The 27,995-nt window shown below is 39.4% G+C and overlaps 1 protein-coding gene and 1 pseudogene across 8 annotated transcripts in view; one reads left to right on the top strand and one right to left on the bottom strand.

The window, feature by feature from the left end:
• Positions 1-1,725: 1,725 nt before the first annotated feature.
• LOC142429598 (large ribosomal subunit protein eL22 pseudogene) lies at positions 1,726-2,146 on the top strand (annotated as a pseudogene).
• A 2,129-nt stretch (positions 2,147-4,275) lies between these two features.
• IFT81 (intraflagellar transport 81) overlaps positions 4,276-27,995 on the bottom strand; it is a 184,172-nt gene continuing 160,452 nt past the window's right edge. For 5 of the 8 annotated variants that reach the window (XM_075533688.1, XM_075533689.1, XM_075533691.1 and 2 more), the window contains 5 exons: positions 19,837-19,923; positions 18,730-18,801; positions 18,556-18,641; positions 13,738-13,783; positions 4,276-4,983 (listed from right to left, as the gene is read on the bottom strand). In XM_075533688.1, the coding sequence (XP_075389803.1) occupies positions 4,801-4,983; positions 13,738-13,783; positions 18,556-18,641; positions 18,730-18,801; positions 19,837-19,923 (474 nt within the window). In that variant the 3' untranslated portion in view covers positions 4,276-4,800. Of the gene's footprint in view, positions 4,984-13,737; positions 13,784-18,264; positions 18,372-18,555; positions 18,642-18,729; positions 18,802-19,836; positions 19,924-27,995 lie in introns of those variants that run through there. The other 3 variants (XM_075533692.1, XM_075533686.1, XR_012780402.1) reach the window with 3 other exon arrangements.

Raw genomic sequence — 27,995 nt, 5'->3', positions numbered from 1 at the left:
TTAGGTGCTATACCCTGGTTGGCTCCTCTCAATAGTGTTTTATAGCTTTCTTTGTGTACGTTTTTTTAACATCCCTAGTTATTTTATTACTTTGGGGGCAATTGTGAATAGTTTTATCTTCCTGATTTCCTTTTGAGAGTTCTCTTTATAAGTGTAGAGGACTCCTACGGATTTTTTAGTGTTGATCTTATACCCTAGCACTTTGCTGAAGCCTTCTGTTAGTTCTATTAACTTTCTTGTACAATCTTGGAATTTTATATATGTGGGGGTTGGGGTCTCTAGAGAAGCAAAGCTAATGACATTTATATATGTATCAGAGATAAGTTTATATCAAGAGAGCCAACATAGACACAGAATGGACATGCACAATCCAGCTCACATCCAGGAGTCAGATGCTAAGCCAGAACCTCTTTGCACCTCACAGAGCTGCTGGGACCAATTACCCAAGAAGCATGAAAATGACCCAGAAAGTGGGAAACCACAGGCCAATGGAGGCAGAGTCAGGTAAATACAAAGTCAACAGGCAGTGTAGCAGATGCCATCAGCTCCCAGAGCTAGCACACCACAATGACAGGTCACCAGTTCAACCCCCAAGGAACCAGATGCAGGATGTCCAGGAAGAAGGTGAGGGAGTTCTTCACAGAGCCTACATGTATATAGATAGTATTCCACATCCCCAAGGAGACATCATTAGGCTGTGACTTGAGTAAGGGGTTACACTTCTTCCTGGTCTTCCCAAAAGTGCTTGCTACGTTATGTTAGGTCACACCATAGGGGAACCCTTACTGCCAAAGTGCTGAGGATCAAACAGCATCCTGGCCCAGTCAATTTTACATAAAACCTAACTATCACATATAGGATGTCAGCTGTGAATAGGGATAGTTTTAACTCTACCTATTTGGATACCCCTTATTTCCCTTTCTTGCCTTATTGCAGTAACTGGGACTTCCAGTACTCTATTAATTAGACTCCACAAAGAAAACATCTGGCAGCTGACAAACACATGAAGAGATCCTCACAATTATTAGCAATTATAAAGGTGCAAGTAACAAGGAGCACAAAAAATAATTTATAAATTATCAAGGGTTCAGGGGAAGGGGGGAATGGGGAGGGAGGGGGAAAAATGAGGAGCTGATACCAAGGGCTCAAGTAGAAAGCAGGTGTTTTGAGAATGATGATGACAACGTATGTACAAATGTGCTTGACACAATTGATGTATGTATGGATTGTGATAAGAGTTGTATGAGCCCCTAATAAAATGATAAAAAACTACAGGAGCTATCATCTCATTTTGGCAATAATAGCACTGATTTTTTAAAATGGTGAGGTTGTGGGGGGATTGGAACACTTACATTCTTTTGATAGAACTGTTTAAGTTGCATAACCATTATGGGAAAATGGCACAGTGCTTCCTTACAAGTCAGAAATAGAAATGCCATGTGAGCTAGCAATCCCACTCCTAGGTATATATCCTAGAGAAATAAGAGCTGTGATACAAGTAGTCACATGCATTCCCATGTTCATTGTAGCATTATTCACAATAGCAAAATATGGAAATAGGCTTAAGTGTACAAGAGATGAATGGATAAACAAATTGTGGTTCAAATATATGAGGGGCTTCAATAAGTCAATGAAAAATTGAAATTAAAATATAATGGGATTTTTTTCCATGAATTTTTTTGAAACCCTTTCAAACAGTGAAGTACCTAACAATGACAAAGAGTAATGGTGATCTTGTTTATCTTCACTTCTGCCTTGGCACCTATGAAAAAAGCCTGTGGCAAAGGGAAGCAAAAAAAACCAAAACAATCTAGAAGCAGGTTTTTACTGAGGTTCCCCCTTGATTACACCCACCCTGTAGAAGATGGCACCATGGATGCTGCCGATTTTGAGCAATTTCTTCAAGACAGAATCAAGGTGAATGGGAAAGCTGGTCATCTCATTGGAGGAGTTATCAACCTTGAAAGAAATAAGAGCAAGGCTACTGAAATCTCCAAGATGCCTTTTTCCAAAAGGCATTTGAAATATCTCACCAAAATATATTTGAAGAATACATAATTGGTTGCGTGTGGTCACCAACAGTAAAGAAAGTTAGGAATTTTGCTACTTCCAGATTAACCAGAATGTGGAAGAGAAAGTTGATTAAAACTCATATCTCAGAAATATTTTTGTATGATTCTTTGAATAAAATTGAGGAACAGGTCTGAGGGCCGGCCCCAATCCCAACTACATGGAGAATCCCCTCAACCCCCAGAAGAATTTACTTCAGAGGACAGCACTGAAGCTACAGCTCCAGGAGAGGAACATGTGTGATCAGAGCACACAGGAGCAAATGAAGGGGGAGGAAGAGAGTGTGGAGCACATCCTGACCCACCAAGCTTGAGGACCATATCCCTGCTCAGAGCAGCCAATGTACAGAGAGGGCCATATGGTCGGCTCCACTATGAGACCTGAAATCCCTCACTGACCTATAGCCCTATGGGAGATAACACTGGAGACACAGTGCTGGAATTGCGTCCAATCTGACCCCACCACACTGAGGCAAAACACAAAGGGAATGCAACAGAACAGCAAAGGAACAGCAAGGAAGTCCCGAGGGAATACCAAAATAACTTTGGAGCCAGGCCATGGCACCCCGTAAGACTCAACGGAAAACACTCCTAAAGGTCAACAAGCAGACCTTGAACTATTTACAGGCTTTTCTTTTTTGTTGTCATTGTTCTGTTTTCTTTTGTTGCTTTGTTTTTCTCTGTCTTGTTTTGTGTGCATATTATTATCTCTGCAGGTGTATCTAAATAAGCTAGGCGGGATAATCAATCTAGAGGAGAAAACAACAGGACCAACGGTTCTGCGGGGACATGGGAGAGGGGGAGGTAGGGAAAAGGAAGTAAATGGGCGTTAATAAACCCAGGAACAAGGGAACAACAAGTGATCCAAAAGCAATGGCAAGGAGGGTGTAGGACACCTAGTGGGGCTTGATCAAGAGCAGTGTAACCGAGAGGAATTACTGAAACCCAGATGAAGGCTGAGCATGATAGTGGGACAAGAGGGAAGTAAAAGGAAGAAGAGGAAAGAACTAGGAGGCAAAGGGCATTTATAGAGCTCTAAATACAGGGATGTACATGTTTATATATGATCATCTATATGATGATGGGGAAATAGATCTATGTGCATATATTGATAGCTTCAGTATTAAGGTAGCAGATGGACATTGGGCCTCCACTCAAGTGCTCCCTCAATGCATGAACTATTTGTTCTATTAAACTACCATTCCATGATGCTCACCTTTCCAGACACAATTGATGGAAGACAAAATGGGTGCATAAGCAAATGTGGTGAAGAAAGCTGATGGTGCCTGGCTATCAAAAGATATAGCATCTGGGGTCTTAAAGGCTTGAAGATAAATAAGCAGCTATCTGAGAAGCAACAAAGGCCACATGGAAGAAGCACACCAGCCTATGTGATCAACAGGTGTTGATGGGATCAGGTATCAGGCATCAAAGAACAAAAAATTGTATCATTGTGAATGAGGGGGGGTGTGGAGTGGAGACCAAAGCCCATCTGTAGGCAACTGGATATGCCCTTACAGAAGGGTTTCGCGGAGGAGACTAGCCAATCAGGGTGCAGTGTAACAACAATGAAACATACAACTTTCCTCTAGTTCTTTAATGCTTTCTTTCCCCCCTATCATGATCCTTATTCTACCTTACAAATCAGGTTAGACTAGAGGATGTACACTGATACAGATCAGAGCTGGAAACACAAGGAATCCAAGACAGATAAACTCCTCAGGACCAATGATGAGAGTAGAGATACCAGGAGGGGAAGGCGAAGGTGGAACCAATCACAAAAGGGGGAACCAATCACAATGATCTACATATAACCCACTCCCTGGGGGATGACAAAAGAAATGTGGGTGAAGGGAGACATCGGACAGCATAAGACATGGAAAAATAATAATAATTTATAAATTATCAAGGCTTCGTGGAGGGAAAGTTGGGGAGGGAGGGGAAAAGGAGGAGCTGATACCAAGGGCTCAAGTAAAAAGAAAATATTTTGAGAATGACGAGGGCAACAAATGTACAAATGTGCTTGACACAATGGATATATGTATGGATTGTGCTAAGAGCTGTCCGAGCCCCCAATAATGATTTATATATATATATTTATATATATATATATACACACACACACATATATATACATATATATATACACACATACACACAGAACATAATTTCAAAATAAATAGCCATGGATATGCAACAAGTTTTATTTGCCTTTTAATTACATGAATAGTACAAACACATTGCTTAGAATATTTAAGCAATTTTCTTGAATTTAACAGAAGGAAAAGAAACTGAAGTGAAACTGTAGGAATTGCTGAACTTCAGATAAATGTTTCTTCAAAACAAGAGATACTAGTTCCTAAAAGATTCCTCTAAAGTTAAAAAAAAAGATTAAGAGAAACATTAAGCCATTGGGTCATTAGTGTTTTAAAACCTACATGATTCTTAATGGACATATGTTTACATTTATAGATAGTAAACTTAGTTTCCTGTCTCATAAAACTCAGAAGACACCACTGGTGTCTCAATTAAACAAAGCAGTAAAAGTCACATTTATATGTTAAAAAACTTTATAACTTTAAATCTACCTTAACTTTATGTTCCAAGAAAACTTAATAGGGGATGGCTAATCTGAAAGGAAAAGGTATAAATCACTTTCAGGGAAATGCATCATAGGGTTGTGTTGATCACTACTGACATCAATTAAAACTCAATGTAGGGGCACAGGCGTTCAGAGTATCAGTCGATCCTCGCCTCCCTCCTGAATTACCTGACCAATGGACGTCTGGCTTTGCTGTTTCAGAAAGCACTGTTTCTTACATTCCATCAATTGTTCAAAATCACGCCACATTTTTGCTTGTTTCATATTTGGACCATGACTTTCTCGTACAGTTTTTTGTTTTTCCCGGAGCTTCTGCCAAAGCAAAACAAAAACAAACCAAGAATACTTAAGTATCGATGATAGGGATTTCCTTCTATTGCTATGGTTAGAGACTACATCCTGTTTTGTATATTTAGTGAAAATCATTAACATAATCACAAGCTATCCTATGATATATTAGAACTAAGGTGATAAAAACCAATTAAATTTATGATAATAGGACAACATGAAGTTAGAAAGACTAGAACAATACAAAAGAAGAGGGGAAAAAGGATAAGAGGACAGGAAAGCCAAACAGTATCATGGACCAGGACACCCATTTTAGTTTTATTTATTTTATTAAAAACATTTAAAAATAATTTTATTAGGGGCTCATACAACTCTTATCACAATCCACACATACATCAATTGTGTAAAGCACATTTGTACATTAATTGCCATTATCATTCTCAAAACATTTGCTCTCCACCTAACCCCCTGGCATCAGCTCCTCATTTTACCCCTCACTCCCTGCTCCCTCCTCCCTTATTTATTTATTACATCCCCCCCAAATTTATTATTAATTTGGAGTTAATACATATATCATTCCATAGTTCATTCACATCAAGCAGAATTGTATAATTGCTATCACCATCTCCCTTTTACCCTACCGCCACCAGAGTACCTGCCCCTCTAAAACCCTTCTTCTACTTGCTATCCCTGTAGGATCATCATCCTAGGTTTCATCTACAGAAACACAGAAAAACAGATAATAGAGCTTCAAGAGGGTGCCCTCAATGACATCACACCTCTGAGAGATTTCAGTTTTAGTTTCAGAATAACTGAGTTTCAACCTTGGCTTTCTCATGACCTGTCTGGCCTTAAACAAGACATTTAGTTTCTCATCTTCAGTTTTCTCAGCTGTCAATTATAAAAATAATAGGAGACAATAACAATATCTGTTTCATAAGATTATTTTTCCATATGACATAACAGATGTCAACATACTTGACAAATGGTCAAGTGTTGTATATGGCATTATTAAAAAGTCTATTATATACTGAAAAGGGATATGCTGTAAGCATGCTCTCCACAAATCAAATTATATGTCTATTTCATAAGAAGTCTTAGTCATTTAAAAAAAAAAAAAAGACTACTCTTAAGTGGCTTAAATCCTTGTCAGAATTGTTACCATAGCAAATAAGGTTGTGCATGCCCAAACTGCTCTACTTACTGATTCTACAATTACAAAAAGGAGTAAGAACCAGTCTCAATACATATGCAAAGTATCCTTGGTCTCCTATTGTAGCAAATTAAGGCTGCATGACTGAAGGAGGGGTAGGCACAACATCAGGGACAACACACACAGGATTACAGGGAGGGAAAGGGGCAGGGAGACCGGGAGAGGACAGAAACCAAGGAACAGTGAAAAGAGCAGAGAGACATCAATGTTTGCACAGAGTGTTACAAAGTCTCCAGCAGGCACAAAGAAACAGATTTATATAGCAAACTCCTCAAGTCTTCATGTGTTAGTGTGTGAGCTAATAGTCTACAGGCACAAATGAAAATGTGGGAGTTGGTATGCTTCCAAGGAAAAGGACCACACTCATCCGCTCACTCCAGCTTTGGATTAATGAAAGCAATGTTAATGGCAAACAATGATAGAAAAATAATTTAAAAAAATGATAACGTCGGGGTCACCAAAAGAGCACATAAAAAAAGAAAATGATGAAATAGTTGGCATGTGAATATGTCTATTTAAGGCTATGCTATAAATAAGGCATCGTATAGCCAAAAAGTTTATCCTTATAATCTAAAATAAAAATATTTAGAGAGGTCATTAAGCCAGACCAGGAATTTAAGAGCTAAGATTAAGGTATTCCTTAAACTATAACTTTAAAATGACAAGAATCGTTTGTTGTACAAAATCCCAACAACCTAGAAAAGCTATTTAAAGAACCAAAGACAGAATCGGGCTGTGTCTGAAATATTAAATCCAATGTGCTTCATAATCACAGGTGCTGGGAAACCCTTAACTTTACAAACACAGCTGATTTGGTAAGGCGGACCTGCTTTATTTTTAATCTTATGATTGTCACTCAAGAGTTTATTGTGTTAAGAGGTGCAACAACCTTCAGTATTCTTTAAAGGAGGAGTGCATTGTAAGGGAAAAAGATGCGCCCTCCAGGACAGTAATCCACAGCAGATAGGAAAACAAGAGTTGTCCGAGGTCTGTGGGTATCTGGTTGATGGTAGCTGTCAGGGTCTGGGCTCCCTTCCCTCTGAAAGGCTAGGCTTGTGCTGGGCTTGCCTTAAGCATTCAGATCTACACCAAGGGAAGTGAGGAGACAGAAACTTAAGTTTCTTTTTAAAAAGTAATACTGTATTGTGTTGTCAGTGAAGATTTACATAGAATTTGAGGCTCCCATTCAACTATTTCTACAGAGTTGTTCAGTAGCTGGGTGCTATATTCTTCACAATGTGTCACCATTCTCATTATTTCCCTTGTTTGAAACTTTGTTTCTTAAATGATCCAGCCTGAAATTGGGCATTTACTAATCTTGCCAAAATAAACTCGCTGTGGAACAACTGCCTCAATTTCATAGGGAGAAGGCCCTTTCCCGAAAGATCTTGCATTAAACCACTTCACGGAAAGGGGGAAGAGCAATCTTTAATCAGACTTAGCAATTAACTCTGGGTCTTGGAAAAGGCTGAAAGCTTGATAAATACGTACTTCTCTGCGTGGCTTCTATCCAGAATACTTTTTAAGACAAAAGACAGTGAGAAATGACAATGAAAGTGAAAAAAAAAAAAGACTTTACATATAAAACGCAAGTCTATTGTTAACCATGTGCAGTCTTAAAAAAAATCTGTAGTTAAATACACCACAAATAAATATTTACAAATGGACTCAAATGCATGCGTATGGACATGAAAATTCTTTTCCTTTCCTTCTGAGGTGAATTATCATCCTATATATTGAATAAAGTATGGAGAATTTCCAGTGTATGTAGTAAGTGGAGAAACAAGCCTTAGGAAGATTAATTTGCAAATGTATTTGGGTTTTTACTAATATGATAGGCAAGGGGTCCTTGGGCAAACTGGTTATGCACTGGGCTGCTAATCATAAGGTCAGCCGTTCAAAACTACCAGCCACTCCAAGGGAGAAAAACAGGGTTTTCTACTCCCAAAAGAGTAATAGTTGTGGGCATCCACAGGACAGCAGGTGTACCTGTCCTGTAAAGTGGCTGTAGGTTGGAACTGACTCCATGGCAGTGAGTTTTTTGAATCATACAACGGGCATTGACTTACAAACCCCACGGAAAGAGAAATGACCGACTCTCTGGGTCTATGGTAGGAAATGTATATGGGATGAGCCTGGAGTGCTGCCAGACTAAAGCATCAGGAAGCCAACAAGTCCAGCACGACTGTTTCCAGAGGATTCCGGAGCTGACTAGAAGAGGCTCCCACTGGCCCCCCGTGGGGCACTGAGAGTACTGAGTAGAACGGTTACTGTAATTGATTGAAGCACCATTACAATTTTTGTAGAACTCAAGAGGGATAAAGATCCATTTGAAGGATGACAGCAATTTTTATTTTGAAAACCAGAATAAATCAGTGAATCAGGCACAAAGTCTGCCTTTGTTATATGTGTACTTCAGGATAACAAAATAGTTCATAGGGAGAAGATGCTCTTTACAGCATTATTCCAGCCAATTAGAGAAGAAGGAATGCCACAATTAGGATAACCTCTAATAAGTTAATGGACCATGGATGGCTGACTGCATCTCTTAAAGATTGCCACCTGAGAGAAGCACACCCACTCAGAGTGCCTTTAGATCCATCTACTATTGCACAGGCTACAGAAGGAGCATGCTAACCAAAGCCAGCAGGACGCCACCGTCCACGTGTGGAACGTAGGAACACATAGGACAAATGACCAGTTTTGTTTTGTTTATACCCAACTAATACACTATAAAGAAAATAGGGAGAGAGGGAAGTGTAATCTAGGGAAAAAGAGACAAGACATATTCACCTTATGGCAATATAAGATTTTTTTTTTAGGATCCTGATTCAAACAAATAAATTATTAAGAAATTACAAGACAATTGGTGAAATTTGAGCACTGACCTGGGAGGTGGACATTATGCAATTGCTGCTAAATTATTTTCAGAGTGATAATAGTTTTGTGACTATGTTTTAAAAGTCTTTATGATACATACTGAACTATAAATCAGAGGAAATGATAGGATGTGTGTGATTTCCTTCAAAATAATTTGGGGAAAGATGCTAAGAATGTGATCAAAAGAGAGGAAGACCCTCAATGAGATGGAATGACATAGTAGCTGCAAAAATGAACACAAACCCAACAGTTGTGGTGATGACCCAGACACTGGCTGTGTTTCTTTCTGTTGTAGGTAGGGTCACTGTGAATCGCAGCTATCAAGATGGCAGCTATCTGGACAGCAACAAAAAATAACTACCAACAGTAGACAAGAAGAGATCTTGGATGGGGCACTGGTTAAGCACTCAGCTCCTAACCAAAAATAAAAACATTGGTCTGAACCCAGCAGATGTTCCATGGGAGAAAGAATGTTGTATCATACATGGCCTAGTTAGCTCAATGGGGGCAGTTCTACTCTGTCCCATAGGATTGGCTTTGAGTCAGAATCACCTCCATGGTGGTGAATAGACAAAAGGGTTTGTTCGTTTTCAGTTTAGTGGTTTAAATTATAGCCCAAACCAAGACTGGCCACGGGGTTAATTGTTGAAGTTGGGTGATGAGGATACTGGCACTGATTACATTATTCTTTATATATATAAATTTCTAAAAAAGAGAATGAGGGAGTGAAGGAGGGGGAGGAGAAAAGGGAGAGACTGAAGGGGGTTGGGGTGGTGGGAGAGAGAAGAGAGGGATGCACGTGCACTGACTGAGGGCCTGCTTGTGCACTGACCATCTATTTAGCAACTACTTCATTGCTTTCCAAATCATGTACTTTTTTGAGACTAACTTTTAGACTATTACAGGTTTCTGGGAACAAATTCAATTTTTTAGGTAAAAGCAGAAATGTGTATATGCTTTTAGAAATGATTTTAAACCTGAAAATATGATAAAAATAATTTTGCCCTCAGCAATTTTCTGAGCCAGACCAAGATCTTGCTAAAGCATACAAATGCATCGGGACTGAAACAAATTCCTACTTTCCACTTGCCCTTTAAGAACAGAAGAGCAGCTCTGATGCACACACACACAGTGAAATTATACACTTGCAGTTAGTCAGAATTTTAAAAAGAACGCAGTTAAATCATGCCTGACCGTGAGGCTACAAACTCAGCACTGTCACTAGGAAATCCAGGCAGGAAGCTCAATGAGAAACAGAGAGAGTGGTAGGTAGTGAAGGGTGGTTAGCCTTCATGGTGCTAATAAGGACTTCAAGTCATTACAGATGATCTTAGAGTTTATTCAGTCAATTAAAAAAACTAAAATCTCAAATCTACCTACTTCAGTTTCTAGCTGAGGAAATGAACATGAACTCCTGAATGGATAAGGGTTTTGTCCCAAGCCTCAAGCCAGGCTACCTGGTGGTTGGTCATCTTTCCTCTGAGCTACAGATAAAAAATGACGGAGCTGATGTCTTTAGCCTAACTGCCAAAACGCGTGGCTTGATAGAGTCAAGCAGAATAGTCAATCAGTTGGCAGTGTAAGTCCTGATGATCAGGATCTTTACCACCTCCTCTTCTTCCAGGAGAGGCCCAGAGGATGGAGAGAAGCCAACTCCACCCACAAGACTCCTTCTCAACTGCCCTGACGGCAGGCTGGCAGGAAAGGAGTGGAGTATCTCAGGCAGGGCTTGTCAGCAGTTTGTATTACGAGCATCTGTATTTGTAAAGAGCTTAGACCAGCTCCTGGCTCATAAGAGCAGCTTTGTGCTTATTAAATACAATGAATGAGTACATTTATACTTACTTCATAAACAGAGATAACAGAAAATAATCTCAAAAACTCCTATGAATATGTGGCATTTTTATTTGTTATAAAGAGCCTGGTAATAACCCTCTGCTTCTTAAAGCTAAGTAGCTGTGTTCTTCAAAACACTTCACTGGAAGAGCAAAAAGAGAACCTACAGAGTGGAAAATATACTTTTTTGGCAATAACATTTCTGACGAGGATCTGACCTGGAAAATATTTAGAAAACTCTAACATCTCAACAGCAAAAAGAGAAATGATTCAACTGAAAAACGGGCAAAGGACAAGTACAAATATTTCTGCAAAGAAGACATACAGGTGGCTTACAGACCCATGAAAAGATGCTCCTGATCACTGGCCATTAAAAAACCAAACCAATGGCCAGTGGGTTGATTCTGACTTGCAGTGACCTATATGACACAACTGTCCCTGTAGGTTTTAAACAATGTAACCTTTACACGAGTCAGACTGATGGGACTGAACCAGCAACCTTTCAGTTAGCAGCTGAGTATTTTAATTAACCGTGTGCCACTAGTTCTCTTTGCCAGTCATTAAAGAGAAGCCTATCAAAACTACCATGAAACATCATCTCATTCTGGCAACAATGGCACTAACGGAAACCCCCCAGAAAACAATATATGTTGATGAGTTTGCAGGGAGACTTGAACTCTTAAATACAGTGGGTGGGACTGTAAATGGTACAACTACGATGAAAAATGGTGTAGCAATTCCTTAAAAAGCTGTAAATAGAAATATCATGTGATCCAGTAACCCTACTCCTAGCTATATGTCCAGCTATATGTCCTAAAGAAATAAGAACTGTGGTGAACAGATACATGCACACTCATGTTGCCTGCAGCATTATTCACAATAGCAAAACTAATAGCACAACTAATCTAACTGTTCATCAACAAATAAACAGCTTATAGATAAAAAAGGGATATTACCCAATGATAAAGAACAATGAAAGAGATATCAAACAGTATAAGCTATGACAAAATAATAATAATTTATAAATTATCAAGGGTCCATGAGGGAAGGAGGAGCAGGGAGGGAGGGGAAAAAAATGAGGAGCTGATAGCAAGGGCTCAAGCAGAAAGCAAATGTTTTGAGAATGATGATGGCAACAAATATACAAACGTACTTGACACAATGGGTGTATGTATGGATTTTGATAAGAGTTGGATGAGCCCCAATAAAGTGATTTAAAAAACAGGTTTACACACAGAAAGACACATTCCTTGAGAGCTACCAGAGATAGAAGGCAGAGGCCAGCAGAAACCCTCACTAGACAGTAAACATATGTTAATTCTGTGAGGGAAAGGCTACACTCAGTAAGGGGAGGTCAGTACCACATGACCAAGGCAAAGGAAGACACTGAGAAGTATGCAAGAATAAAGGGAAACTATGGTAAAGACTTCAATACATTCAAAATCGTATCTACACAAATTAGCAACAATAAGAAACAATTTTTGAGTGATTAGATAAGCATGTTAAATGGCAAGGTCATGGGACTATACCTATGTCTACATACACATTGTATATGATGCATATATATTCATGTATATAATAGAGCATGTCTATATAAACTTCTTTGACATAATAAATTACCTCTCAGGACTGAGTTACTGGGGATGAAGGCTAAGGATCATTATCTTGGGAGACATCTAGATCAACTGACATAGCAAAGTAGCATATAAAGAAAATGTTCTACACAACACTGTTTGTTAAGTAGAATCTTGGGTCTTGAAAGCTTACAAGCCGTAATTTAAGATACAGGTATTTTTCTGTTCCTACTCAGAGCAAAGGAAAGTCAAGAAAACGAGATTCACCGAAACAATCCGTCCAAAGGACTATTGGCCCACATGAACCACAGTCTCCTCTAGCCTGAGGCCAGAAGAATTAGGTGGTGCCTAGCTGCTACTACTACTGATCATTCTGACCAGGGATACAATAGAACAGTGGTTCTCAACCTGTGGGGCGCGACCCCCTTGAGGGTGGAATGACCCTTTCACAGGGGTTGCCCAATTCATAACAGTAGCAAAATGACAGTTATGTAGCAATGCAAATAATTTTATGGTTGGGGGCGTGGGGAGGTGACCACACATAAAGAACTGTATGAAAGTGTCGTGGCATTAGGAAGGTTGAGAACCACTGCAATAGAAGGTTCTAGCTAGAATGGGGAAAAAGAGAGCAAAATTCAAATTCATAAAAAAAGACCAGCCTTAACAGTCAAACAGAGATCAGAGGACTCCCCAAGATTATTGCCTGAAGTCCTCCTTCTAATTGTGGAACTGAAGCTACTCTTCCTTTATAAGGAAGCCTATAAAGTAAACAGTAGCATCTATGCAGAATATACTCCTTAGAACTACAACTGTGTGAAACCCAAAGGACAACATTTGCGAGGGAAAAAACCCTGCAGAAACAAACAAATAAAAAACTCCAACAAGATAAAATAGGAAGGATTAGGACCAATGGGGAAACAAGGATCCCGGGGGAAACTGGGAGACCACTAACATATTGTGGTGATTACAAGCAATGTCAAGGAGCAATGTGGGCATGAATTAGTGAATGGAAGTTAATTTACTGTGTAAACTGCTACTTAAAGCGCAATAAAATGTTTGTTTTTTTAATCCATTTATGCTTTCACTTTTATAAAACGAAACGCTTAAGGTCTTCATCTTTGAAAGGGATTAACAGGATCTAATGTCCCCTAGAAACCTGTACTGTAATCTTTTTGTAAGAATGGCAATGTCATAATCATGTATTAAAAACCTGAGTTAGATATGGCACCCGAGTTAGATATGGCATATTAAAACAAACAAACACGACATTCTTACCTTTCCAAGGTTCTCCTGTTCAGCAATGTGTTTGGTATACTGTTCCCTAGGGAGACAAGATAATAACTTATCTTTAAGTTACTTCAATTGATTTGATTATATAACTAAACTATAAATTAACATTTGTTTAAATCTATTAGACAATATAGGTTAGGATACTGGAGTCAGAATGCGGTCTACTGCCAAATATTCTATCTTTCCCTATCATTAGTCAGTTCTCGTAAATAGTAATTTCAAGAGGGAAAAAAAAACACATCACATATGAAATTAAGTTCAGAGAATTAGAACATTAAGTACTATTTCTGGCTAATTTACTCTTAAAACAATGCCAACCAATTTGCTTAAATTACACTTTGTTTTTGAAGAAGTTTGCAGAAAGGAGAAAGGATACACATTTTAAGTAAATATGAAGCAGCATCTAACCCTACAATTCCAGTGTGGGTAACCATTCAACAGAAATATGCCCATACTTCATAAAAGTAAAAGTTGGCCCATATATTTCAACACTGTTTATAATAGTTTAAAAAATCTGCAAATAACCTTAATGCTAACAGTTGGGGGAAATGTTTAAATAAACGATGATACAATCATTTGACAGAGTATTATATACCTGTAAAAGTAAACAAGGGCAGATCTAGAAATAGTGAAGTGGAAAATTTCTAGATGAATTATTAAGAGAATGTAGCTGTAGTTTATTCTTGCGTTTGTACACACAAATATATGCATGTGAATATAAGGACCTCTGGTGCAATGAATAGTTGACAACTAACCAAAAGATGACTGATATAAACAAAATCTGAGAGAGAAAAGACCTGGTGATCCCTTCCTGACAAGATCGCTGAAGACAGAGCAGGTGCATAAGCAAATGTGGTGAAGAAAGCTGATGGTGCCTGGCTGTCCAAGGATGTAGGGTCTGGGGTCTTAAAGGCTTGAAGGTAAGCAAGTGGCCATCTAGCTGAGAAGCAAAAAAAGCCCACATGGAAAAAGCACACCAACCTGTGTGATCATGAGGTGTCGAAGGGATCAGGTACCAGGCATCAAAGAACAAAAAATCATATCACTGTGAATGAGGGGGAATGCATATTGGGGACCTAAAGCTCATCTGTAGGCAACTGGACATCCCCTTACAGAAGGGTCGCAGGGAGGAGACGAGCCAGTCAAGGTGCAGTGTTGCAACGATGAAACATACAACTTTTCTCTAGTTCCTAAATGCTTCCTACCCCGCCCTCGCCCCCCCGACCACTATCATGATCACAGTTCTACCTTAAAAATCCAGCTAGACCAGAGGATGTACACTGGTACAGATAGGAAATGGAAACACAGGGAATCCAGGGCAGATGATCCCTTCAGGACCAGTGCTGAGAGTGGCCATACCGGGAGGGTGGAGGGAGGGTGGGGTGGAAAGGCTCTACATATAACCTCCTCCCTGGGGGATGGACAACAGAAAAGTGGATGAAGGGAGACGTCGGACAGTGTAAGATATGACAAAATAATAGTTTATAAATTATCAAGGGTTCATGAGGGAGGAGGGAGTGACGAGGGAGGGGCAAAAATGAGGAGCTGATGCCAAAGGCTTAAGTGGAGAGCAAATGATTTGTGAATGGTGAGGGCATTGAATGCACAAATGCGCTTTACACAATGGATGTATAAGATTTGTATGAGCCCCTAATAAAACGATTAAATAACCCAAACAAACCTAGTGATCTGCTCCTGCCTACACTAGGGCACCCTATCATCTGAGACACAGTCAAGTTGATGGCACACATGACAATATGGATTTACTTGATTTCTCCATGCTCTTGCTAATACACATGAGCGCACACATGCACACGCGTGAGGGCGCATGAGTGCGCGCGCGCAAACACACACACACACACACCTTAGCAATACATTTTGCTTAATAAACTCCATGGTGGTTCCTCCACACACCATGTCTTTTGTTTCAATAGTTATTTTATTGTGTTAGGTTCTCATTTAACAACTTTTACACAAACGGTTTCATTATATTGGTTACATTTTTCACAATGTGTCAACATTCTCAACTTTTCTGTTCTTCCATTCCTCTAGCTTCTCTCACCCTCCCTTACCTCCTCACCTCTGTTGTTTGGTGAGGATTGACCATCTGGTCTTATATGATTAATTATTTAAGGGAGCACAGTATGCACATGTGATATTGCTGATTTTATAAGCCAATAGCTATGTGGGTGAAAATTGTCCATCTAAGGGCAATAATCCCAGGGTTTCTCCTCGTGTCTATTGGAACTCTTTAGGAAACTGAGTTTTGTTTCATAATTTTCTTTCTCTCTATCCTGAACCTGTGATTATGTCCCTGGTCAGAATGGTCGGTAGTGGTGGCTTAGCATCAACTACTTCTTTTGGTCTCAGGATAAAGGAGGCTATGATTCATGTTGGCTATCCAAGTAATTCTTTAGTAAGCTAAAAAACCTAAAAACTTTAATATAAAAAATAAAATACAAATAATACTGTACTTTTAGAGTATAATTTTAATAGTGTACAAGGTAAGAGGTAAAGCTTCATGTGGGTGACATAGTGACAAATACTGAAGGATGATGATAGAGACAAAGAAGATAAAGGAGACTTGAGACCTTAAATCTAGATGGAAAAAGAATATGCTCACTTTTCTGTGCAATGCTACATTGTAGTATTTAATAGGGGAATTAAACAATACAAATCTTGGAAGCTAAGAAATCGTAAATTACAAAGAGAAAATAGCAGCTTAAGTAAAGGAATGCAAGCCTGGTGGGACAGTGGTTAAGTGTTCAGCTGCTAACCACAGGTTGTTGGTTTGAATCCACCAGTGGCTCTGTGGGAGAAAGATGAGGCAGTCTAATTCTGTAAAGAGTTACAGCCTTGGAAACCCTATGAAGTGGTTCTACCCGGTTCTATAAAGTCACTATGAGTTAAAATTGACTCAAGAGCATAGGGTTTGGTTTTGTTGGTAAGCAAAGGAAGACTAGCTTTTATATAAAAAGGAAGGCATGAATGATTAGCAAGGACAAAGGGTCTGTCTTAACAACCTCAAGTCCTATCAGAGCTAAAGTGAAGGAAGAATCTGCAGACAGTGTGAGGGTGGAAGGGAATAAACACAATCCTGCTGACTGATGAGAAGTAAAACTGTTGGCCTCCCATGCTTTCCAATAAAATGCAAGCTTGGAGGATATAAATGACCAACTGCTCACGAAGAATGCATGGGTTCTAGCTTAGCTTTCAGTAATTCAGTGATGACCTTAGGCTTGAAAAATGTCTGAATTCTCTTAAAATACACACACACACACACACCCCTCCAAGTAATTAACAGGCTCATGTTACTTCTCCATATAATACTAATACTGAATTTTTATGCATTATTCAACACATTACTCAAGAAATAATGACAGATCATTTCTGATGTGCCAAGTAAGGTCGAGGATTTAAAATGGAAAACAGGACAGACAAGGTCCTTCCCTTCAGGGACTAGACTATAATTTCCAAAGCACTTTTTCCTCCATTACAGCTAACTCAAGTCTCGATGGTACATATTGTTCTCCTTACTTTATCAATGAGGAAGTGACCTGTTTACGCATAGCCAGCAACTGGAAAAACCAGGGTGAGAAACCACGGGTAGAAAGCCCGATCTAGTGCTCTGAACGAGATGTTGCCTCGGTCAACAAACATTTGCAGACACCTTTCCAAAGCCAAGAAAATTTCTTGTACTTTTCATATTGCCAGAAATGGACTAAAAATATCTCATTTTACATGCAGAACCAGTGAGCTTCAGGTGCAGTCAATACCATGCATCACTCTAGTCATGGCCAAATATTCTTCGACAGGAAAACAATGGAATGGGAGGAGTTTATGATAATTCTTTCAATTATGAAAAATAACAGCTGGTTAGAAAACTGATGAGAAAAAAAGTCAATAATTAAGACACAAGCACCTCAACTACTTATATTGTCAACTTTGGGCGAGATGAAACTTAATTTATAAAAGTTATCCACTTTAAAGAATACTATTAACTTTTAACATTTCCTAGCACTGACCATATAGATTTGAACAAAGTGAAAAAATAAGAATAAGTACATTTTTATGATACTATATTAGTCTATTAAGAAAAATACCAACATGTTATATATTTATAGAATATAAGCCTGGCTTACATGCCATAGCATTTTGTATACATGTATATAAAATGTAGATTCTGCATAGATACTCTATTTCATAGATCCCTTTCTGTAACATGAATGCCTTTGCCACTCAAAATTGTAAGTGCAATCTTCAGTCAAGTCTATATTTGGATTGAATTCTTTCAAGATGGTAATAGCAAAACACTCAACTTGGAATGAAGGAGAGAGAATGCTTATCTTGTTCAATTGCTGCATCTTCTCACAGCAAGCAATTCCACTCTACTGTACTTAAGGAAACGGCTGTTTCACGACAGTATTCCATAAAAATCACCATATAAGGTCCGGTGGTGTCTGCACCCTTCCTCAATCTGAGGACTGGCACTCTGCAATCACAGTTTCCTACCTGAGACATTGTCACACTGCTTGGATAGTAGGCAGATAGCTGGAGGCCAGGCAGGTGGCACACTGACAAGAGACGAACTCTCCGTGCTTACTAAAAAAACAACAACACTGTAGAAGTATATGCCTAGTTAGAGGATTGGACTAACCAGAGTTTTAACAAGATTTGGTCCTGAATAATATCCTAGTATATCTTTTCTTAAAGTACTCCAAATATATATAATTCCATCTTAAAGATAAAACTTCTAGAGGTGAAAACATTTAGATTCACTATGCAAACAATGAAAACACTTGCCTGATTGCCTTTCTTTTCTCTTGTTGATCAGATGAGACATAAGCCTTCATCTCATCAGTAGCACGGCGAAGTTGTACTCCAAGGTTCTAAATGGAAAGACTAAGCTTTAGGTACGCTCTACACAGAAACGTCCCGGGAAAGCACTGTATCCTTTTATTTTAAAAACAATCTCACCTTAATCATACAATTTGTGTAATGGTATTTACTTTCTTCTTGAAGACATTCCTCACGGAGTACTCTGACTTCCTACAATATATAAGTTTGAAAGGGTGGTAGTATTGCAAAAATAATACAGAGGTACAGATGAAGATTTTAAACATAGAAGAAATATGATAATCATTTGCTCTTCTGTGATTTTAACTTTGTATCTAAAACAGAATAGCTTATCATCTTTTCTAGAGTTACTCATGCTCTAATACCTCATTATTTTAAGGTTTTAACTCTATATTACAGTGTGCCAAATGCTGCCCTAAGAGCTAGGGACACAGCAGTAAACAAGACAGACAGGTCTCTGCTCTCACTCAAGCAGAGTAAACAGACATAAACAAGGGCACACACAATGAAGATCATTTCAGGTGGGCATATTGGCTCTGGAGGCAATTCAGTCAAAGGGGGATGGAGGGACTGGGAGAGTGAGCCATGCTGGAAGGAGAGTGAGCAATGTGAGACACAGACAATGTCTGTGAAGAAATGACATGCAGGCTAAGACAAGAAAAATGCAAAGGCAGAGGGGTAATGTGTATGTGTGTGTGGGGGTGGGGGTGGGGGGCCTCCAGGTAGAAGAAAGAGCAAATGAATAAGCCCTAAGGTGACAAGACGTTTGGTCTATGTGAAGGACAAGAAGGTCAGTGTGTCTGGAACTCAGTGGACAAGGCCTGAAGCCATGGATATATGGTCAACTAGGCCTCCGGGGTTAAAGCACATGATGCCTTGGATAGTCTGGTTTGGATGTGTTATTTCATTGGAGGGGCAGTGGGGAGCCAATGGAGGATGGACTGAGTTTTACAATGGTTCCTTTGACTCCTCTGTGAGGAATGAGTTTTAGGAAGGCGAGAAGGGTCGTGGAGAAACCAGGTGGCAATTGAGGTTATGATAGGAGTTGAGGAAAAAGATGCAGATGGCTTAGGCTTGGGAAGTAGCAGTATAGATGGAGAATTAAATTTGAAAAAGGAAAGCCCCCTCCCTGGTGCTAATACAGACTAGACTTGGGAATCCTGTGATGTTGGTGTTGCGGAAGCGCGCACTGGCTGGCAGCTAACTTTTGGCAACTTCAATTCTTACCTGTTCTAATTTGGACCGGTTGCTTTCCAGGCCTGCTGCACAACTATCATACTGGGATTTCTTTCCATCGCACTCCTGGGTTAGTTCCTGGTGAGAAAGGGCAAATGACTAACTAAGTAAAGAAACAAAGGCCTCAAATGTAGCTCTGAAACAATGCTCACCCTTGTCAATGTTGTAACTTAACACTAAGCCTCTTGGCATACTCTGGAGTTATTTATACAACAAACAGCCATGAGAAAGTTATGGCAGATGAATGTGCTGATAACAATCATAGCAACCATGTACTGAACAGTGTGCCAGGCTCTCTGTTAGTGCTGGGGAACAACGGTGCACAAGAGAGTCAAAAGTCTTTCCCCTCAAGTCATGCTCAGATAGGGAAACAGGCTGCCCACTGCAGTCATCTTCACACTGGTGCTCGGGGTGCATGTCAGAATATCACAGGACCCAGCTCAGGCTTGGTCAGTAGGGACAACTTCTTAGAAAAACTGAGGTCTCAGTTGAGGTATTAAGGATTCGTAACAGTCAAAGGAAAGTGGATAAAGGGATGAGATTGTTTAAAAAGGAGCAACAAGAATAAAAGCACAGGAGTAAATTATAAATGACAAGTGGTGCATTATGCTAGTGCGTGCTTGGGAAGTGATGAGAGTAAGCTGAATATTTGGGACAGCTACCTCTGGAGACACAGCACAAGATGGAAATAAAATACCAGGAGGTAATATTACATACAAAAAAGAGGAGAGGGTAGATTATACTAAGGTCTCAGTATTACCTTTAGACATTAAATCAAGAATTTTAAAAAGTTTTAAAATCGTTTTATTGGGGGCTCATACAACTCCTATCACAATTCGTCCATCCATCCATTGCGTCAAGCACATTTGTACATTTGTTGCCCTCATCATTCTCAAAACATTTGCTTTCTATTTGAGCCCTTGGTATCAGCTCCTCATTGTTTCCCCTACCTCATGAACCCTTGATCATTTATAAATTATCTTTTTGTCATATTTTACACTGTCAAATGTCTCTCTGTACTCACTTTTCTGTTGTTCATCCCCCAGGGAGGCGGTTATATGTAGATTCTAGTAATCGGTTCCCCCTTAATACCCCACCTTCCCTCCACCCTCCCGGTATCGCCACTCTCACCACTGGTCCTGAAGGGACCATCCATCCTGGATTCCCTGTTTCCAGTTCCTATCAGTACCAGTGTACATCCTCTGGTCTAGCCAGATTTGTAAGGTAGAATTGGGCTCACAATAGTGGGGGAGGAGGAAGCATTTAAGAACTAGAGGAAAGTTGTATGTTTCATCATTGCTACCCTGCACCCTGACTGGCTCGTCTCTCCCAACAACCCTTCTGTAAGGAGATGTCCAGTTGCCTACAGATGAACTTTGGGTCCCCAATCTGTACTCTGATATGGCTGGTGTCTTTATGAGGAGAAGAAACAGAAAGACAGAGAAGATGAAGGAAGGAACTGGAGTGATACATGCACAAGCTAAGGGACAAGAGAAGGCATACACAGACACATGCAAAATGGGACACAGGTACACAGAGAAATTAAAGCAGTAAGAGAAAGTTTGCATGACTCCATGCCAATATGTTAGAAAATATAGGTAACTGTAATTAAAAAACCTATATTTATCAGGTAGGTTCAAGAAATATTACAGTATCTTACCAAAAGAGACAGAGGTATCCATTTAAATCTCTCCACATCACTTCACCCCACACACAAATACACATTGGTCAATTCTAGCAAACTCTGAAGTTAAGCAAAAGTCCTAATGGTATACAAAATGTGTCAGTACTGAAAAGGGACTGCTTTCTCAACTCCTCTTATGAAACCAGCATACTCTTGTTATCAAAACCAGGCAGGAATAATAATAAAAATTATAAATAAATGCTTAATTAAATAGAGCAATGTATTATAGTAGGCTCCAGTATACATATATGCACAATAGAAAAAAAAATCCAAGTGGAATTATACCAACAATGCAAGGTTGGTTTAATGTTAGAAAAATCTGTTAATGTACTTGGCCATTTTAACAAAATAAAGAAGAAAACCACATGATCTTAAAAGTTATAGAAAGCACATTGATAAGTCAATACAACTTATAAATCATCACCAAACTCACAATGGAAAGTTGAAATAAACAAGGGTCAACATGACTCGTGATGCAAATGTAAGAGGAACAACGGGCACTTCTATAACCAGATTAATCTGCAGGAGGGCAGTGGTGTTTGAACCGTGGCTTGTGTTCCATTGAGTAGGTTGTGAAAACAGTGCAGTGGGTTCAAATGCACTGAATTTATCAATACTTTAATAGAACGACAACAAAAAAAGTGTACCGCACATCCCATTGTTTTGGGAGCTTACTTCTTACTGAGAAGTGTACTCACATGAGTTAAAAAATAGTATACTAGTAGGTTTTGGGTATGAATAGTGTACAGTGAGTATGGCCCCCTCTTCTTTCCCGAGATTATCTAATAGTAACAAGTAGCATGGAAATTTTAATGCCAACTACTTTGAACAAAACCAGAGTCAGTTAAAAACAAAAACACAGCCGGTTAAGATTCCAGCTCTCAAAAGAAAAGTTATTAAAAGCAGAAGAATGCAAAAAGAAAAGGAGAAGGGGATAGGATACCACGGATGCTGGCGTGTGATGAGCCAGCAAAATTCTTCCTTTGAGATGAGCAGCCCACCCTAATAGCCTATCTTGCCAGTTCTGTGACTGTTGGAATGGAGCATGCGGGCCGGCAGCAGGGCTTTCTCCGCACTTGATGTGGCTCAGTCACAGAAAGGGTAACTCTAAATGAGAAATCACATAGAAAATCCATGTTGTCAAGAGCAGTAGCATTGTGGGAAAGCCTCAAAACTGCTGCTCTCCAGTGGCAGCTTGGAAATATAGGACAATGTCTTGCACAAGCCCAGGACAGTATGAAAAGTCCCAGCCAGCCTGTCACAAGGTCTTGCCCATCCTATATTTCCTGTAATAGGTGGCCCAGAAAAATAGCCCTTAATGATGACAACAGAGGTGGAGGGAGGAACAAGCATAGGCAGATAGGGGGAAAAGGAGTAAAGAGATAAGTCAAATGAAGGTGACAGCAGAAAAAGCAGTCACAGTAGATGAATCTTGACATCAGAGAAAGGGCCTGCTGGGTATGTGTTTAACTCTTCTAAGTAATAATATTTTCTAGGGTCACTGTACCAATTTCTACACTTGCCACCAGCCAGGCTGGACAAAATCCTCCCTTGCATAATACTGTCAAACCTTTCAGGCTTTGTCTCAGATGGATGGACTCTGAGCATGTGCACCAAGAGACAAGGTAAAAATGTTCACCGTAGCTCTGCTTGACAAGAGCAAAACTCTGGAACAACCCACATATCCATCAAGAAGTGGAAGAGCCGGGCAAGATATGACAAAATAACGATGTATAAATTACCAAGGGCACATGAGGGAGGGGGGAGCGGGGAGGGAGGGGAAAAAAAAAGAGGACCTGATGCAAAGGGCTTAAGTGGAGAGCAAATGCTTTGAGAATGATTGGGGCAGGGAATGTATGGATGTGCTTTATACAATTGATGTATGTTTATGTATGGATTGTGATAAGAGTTGTATGGGTCCCTAATAAAATGTAAAAAAAGAAAAGAGGAGAAAAAAAAGAAAATGATTAGGGCAAAGAATGTACAGATGTGCTTTATACAATTGATGTATGTATATGTATGGACTGTGATAAGAGTTGTATGAGCCCCTAATAAATTGTTAAAAAAAAAGATAAGGTAAGTTTCAGTTCCACTTGAGTCGTACAGAATAAACAGCTAAGAATATTCAACAAAATAAAACCTAGTCTCTTTAGGGAAACAAAAAAAGAAGTGGAAGAGCCACTACTTTACGTCCACTATGGTGACCATCAGCTAACAATAATGAGTGTGGGTGTTATGCACTGAGGTAGTTAGTTTATTGTGCCAACCTGGCCAATAAACACACGTGGGGTTAATTGAAGGGCAGAGGGATAAATGGCTTGGTGAGCATCGCCTTTCTAGTTCTCGGGTCTCCTGCTTTCTGATGGTCGCACCAGGGTGCAGCTGCCTTAGCCAGAATCTGCTTCAGCTGGCAAGGCTCACTTTCTGCAAGACATCCCTGAGGAGAAGCCACATGGACCTACCCCAATGCAGCCCTGGTGCTGGAACACCCGTGTGGAGACCCCTGCCAGTGCTGAGATGCTTACACATTCACTGACTCAGCTTTCCTCCTGCAGTCGGCATCATAGTGTGTGTTTTGTGAGATGGAGGAGGACTTTGCGGATTGGTGTTGGACATGTGTTAATGGGTTAATGTTGGACTTGTGAGCTTGGGCAGCACTGGGTTGGGATGTTTTCTTGATGTGCACTCCCTCTTATACCTGAGTTTCTGTGGATTTGTTTCTCTAAAGTACCCAGACTAATACATGCACTGAAGTATGGTCCTCCAAAACAGGTGTTGTAAATCCTATTATTATACCTGTGGTTATAATCCCATTTAGGAACACAGCTTTCTTTGTTAGGCTAATTGAAGCATTATGAGTGGAGCATATGTCATAATCAATCTTTTCTGAGTAGATTAGGCAGGCAGAAAGAAGCAGAAGTGGGGGAAGAAAGATGACATGCCACATAAGATCTTCAAACAACCAAGAAACTGAAAGCTGAAAAGAAACAAGGACTTTCTCCCAGAGTGTACAGAGAAAGAGAACCAGCATTTGGACTCTTTTGAAACTGGGAGAAAATAGACTTCTTTGTTCAAGCTACCTATTTGTTATCTTTTTTGCTATAGCAACAGCAGGACGGAGAAATTGGAATCCTCGTCCACTGATAAGGATGTAAAATAGTGCACCTACTGTACAATACATTTAGTGGTTCCTCAAAAACTTAAGAATATTGTATGACCCAGTGATCTTCTCTGGTATACACCCCAAAAACCTTGAAAGCAGAGGCTCCTTTAAATACCTGACCACTAGTATTCATTGCCAATAACCAAAAGGTATAAACAATCCAGTGTCAATCAATAGATGAGTGAAAACCCAAAATGAAGTATATGCATGTAAAGGAGGATTTATCCATAAAGAGAAATGAAGTTCAAGGTTCAACATAAATGAACCTTGAAAATATTATTTTAATGAAAGAAGCTACACACTAAGATCTAATTTATATGAAATATCAAGAACAGGTGCCTAGACAAAGAGAGTGGATTTGTGGTTGTTGATGACGGGTTGGGAATAGGGTGTGACTGCAAATGGGTAAAAAGTTTCTTTTGGGGGGTGATGAAATATTTATGGTCACACAAGTCTGCAAATATCTTTAAAACCCCCTAAACTTTAAATTATACATTTTAATTATATCTCAACAAACCTGTTAAATTAAGGAAAATAAAGGTAATGTATGAACTAATGAAGCTATTACACCATGAAAGAATTACAATTAATTTGTATCTGCAACTAAGTTCCATTTTTTTCCTAAGTTCCATTTTTAAAGACAACCAAATATTTCTCCACAGATTAAAAGCACTTAATAAAAGTCATCACTTTTACTGTAAAGTAAGATCACAAAGCAGAAATGCAAGTTGGTGAGACAGACAACTTGAGATGAGATGTAAGTTAGTAGAACTCAGGAAATAAGTTTTGTTTTTTTTTAAATCACAGAAGTTAAAACTGGAGAAAAAAATTGCAAAGAAAACAGACTACTATTGTGATGTACTTTAGACATGTTATCAGGAGGGACCAGTCCCTGGAGAAGGACATCATGCTTGGTAAAGTGCAAAAGAAGAAGACCTTCAATGAGATAGACTGACACAGTAGCTGCAACAATGGACTCAAACACAGGAAAGATTCTGATGACGGCACAGGACTGGGCAGTATTTTGCGTTTTTGTACCCAAAGACCCTATGAGTTTAACCGACTCGAAGCCATTTCACAGCAAAAAAAAAAGTCAGTGAGGGATATAAAAGATTGAAACAACAAAAAGGGAACAACATAAAATCTAATCAAATAGTTTAAAAGATATTAAGAGAATTATTGCAATGAAAGAAAAGTAAAAGTAATCTAATACATGCATAACTAAATAATCCGAGTAAGAAAATGAAAAATAGTGAAAAGAAATAACATCGAAATAACATTGAGAAAAAGAACTAGGAGAGTAAGTCACTATAAAAAATTAGGTTGGCCTTAGATCTCTCCACAGCCTCCTTTACCTGAGAAAATGTGGCCCTATTTGTTAAAAATACTCCAGGAAACAAAGTATGACACAGGGATTTTTTTTGAAATGTACTGAGAACAAATTTCTAGAACATGTAAGAACTCTACCTCTAAAAGACACTTAATATATGCTTATTCAGAGTGATTTGTAAAACACTTTAATCCATGTTACATTAACGAATTCAACAACTATTTCTTGAGCACCTACACTGTTGGAAACGACTCGATAAACCAGACACTCTAAACTCGAGATGAGATTATGGAAAGGATCTTCAAAGGGGCATAACAATTAAAAACAAATATGAACTCTAATTGACAGAAAAACTCCATCTAAATGATGAGATCTTGGTCCCAACTTCAGTGAAATCAATGCCTCCTAAACATGGTCCTTCCAGAAGTCTCTTCCTGGAACTTCATCTGTCTCACCCATACTCTACTTACTCGTGGCATTTTCTCCGAGGGCTCTGAACAAGCATGTTATCTAGGCTAAGGATTACAAACTCTAGCCTGGGCCTCAACGTCTCCTGAACTCCTGATAGGTGTTAATCTTGTAAGATCATAATCAAATTCATTATTATCCCCCCTTCTTTCACCACCCAAACTAGCTCTTCCTCGTGTCTTACCTTTGCCATTAGTAGCTTTAATCCTCAAAATTATATTTGCTAGCTTCTGTTCCTTCTCCACAGTTCGTGTTCCGCCATATACTATTCAAATCTCTTTCTTCTCTTTTCTCTTCCATTTTTTATCAACAAGCTAGTTCTGGCCTTCATTACCTCTAACCTTAACTATCAAAAGGGTTCCTAGCTGAGCACCCTATATTTGATATTCATCTTATTTGTTTTAAAATATATAATTATATATATATAATTTTAAGGACTATGGCAAACAAAGGAAATGTGATAAATTATGTGAACAGCACTCCAAAGTGACTAGATGCAATGTACACTGCAATGCTGGCCAAGTGAAAAAGTGTGACAGGTCAAGGAAGGATAAACCTTGTTAGCAACATGGTAATGGGTGCTGTACTAACCATAGTGATTAAGGTTTCTGACATACCCATCGCCTCTCCAGGGGAAAATTCTCTGCCTAGAGCAACTTTCCACCAGCTGATCACTGGAAAGAAGATGAGGCAGTTTGCTTCTGTATGTTGTAGAAACTCTATGGGGCAGTTCTACTCTGTCTTATAGGGTCTCTGAGTCAGAACTGACTTAATGGATGTTTAGAACAACTCTAAGTAGTCATATTCATTATCTATCACCCTTCCTCCTCCTTAACCCTAGACCAGTGGTTCTCAACCTGTGGGTCGTGATCCCTTTGGGGGTCAAACGACCCTTTCACAGGGGTTACCTGATTCATAACAGTAGTGAATTTTTTTTTACATTTTATTAGGGGCTCATACAACTCTTATCACAATCCATACATATACATACATCAATTGTATAAAGCACATCCGTACACTCTTTGCCCTAATCATTTTCAAAGCATTTGCTCTCCATTTAAGCCCTTTGCATCAGGTCCTCTTTTTTTTCCTCCTCCCTCCCAGCTCCCCCCAACAGTAGTGAAATTACAGTTATGAAGTAGCAATGAAAATAACTGGGGTCACCACAACATGAGAAACTGTATTAAAGCGTTGTGGCATTAGGAAGGTTGAGAACCACTGCCCTAGGACTAAGGATGGACTCTTGGCCTGACTGGAAATGTTCAGTAGATTGATTTTGAGGCAGCCAGGAATGAAAACTCCTCCACAGGTGAGAGACCAGCTGTCCTCCTAGACATTTGCTCTCAGGAAAGTGAATTAGAAAATACAACATGAAATTGGGCAGTTAGTAGTGAATGGAAAGTAGTATGGAGTGAGAAAAGTCACACAGTGTGTGACATGAAAACAATGAGGGGCCACCAGTCAGCTGAGGTGAGGTATATGCCAGGCCAGATGATAAGGACAAA

Source organism: Tenrec ecaudatus, chromosome 16, assembly GCF_050624435.1.
Source record: "Tenrec ecaudatus isolate mTenEca1 chromosome 16, mTenEca1.hap1, whole genome shotgun sequence".
NCBI classification, from domain to species: Eukaryota; Metazoa; Chordata; class Mammalia; order Afrosoricida; family Tenrecidae; genus Tenrec; species Tenrec ecaudatus.
This window is presented reverse-complemented; position numbering and strand designations above follow the sequence as displayed.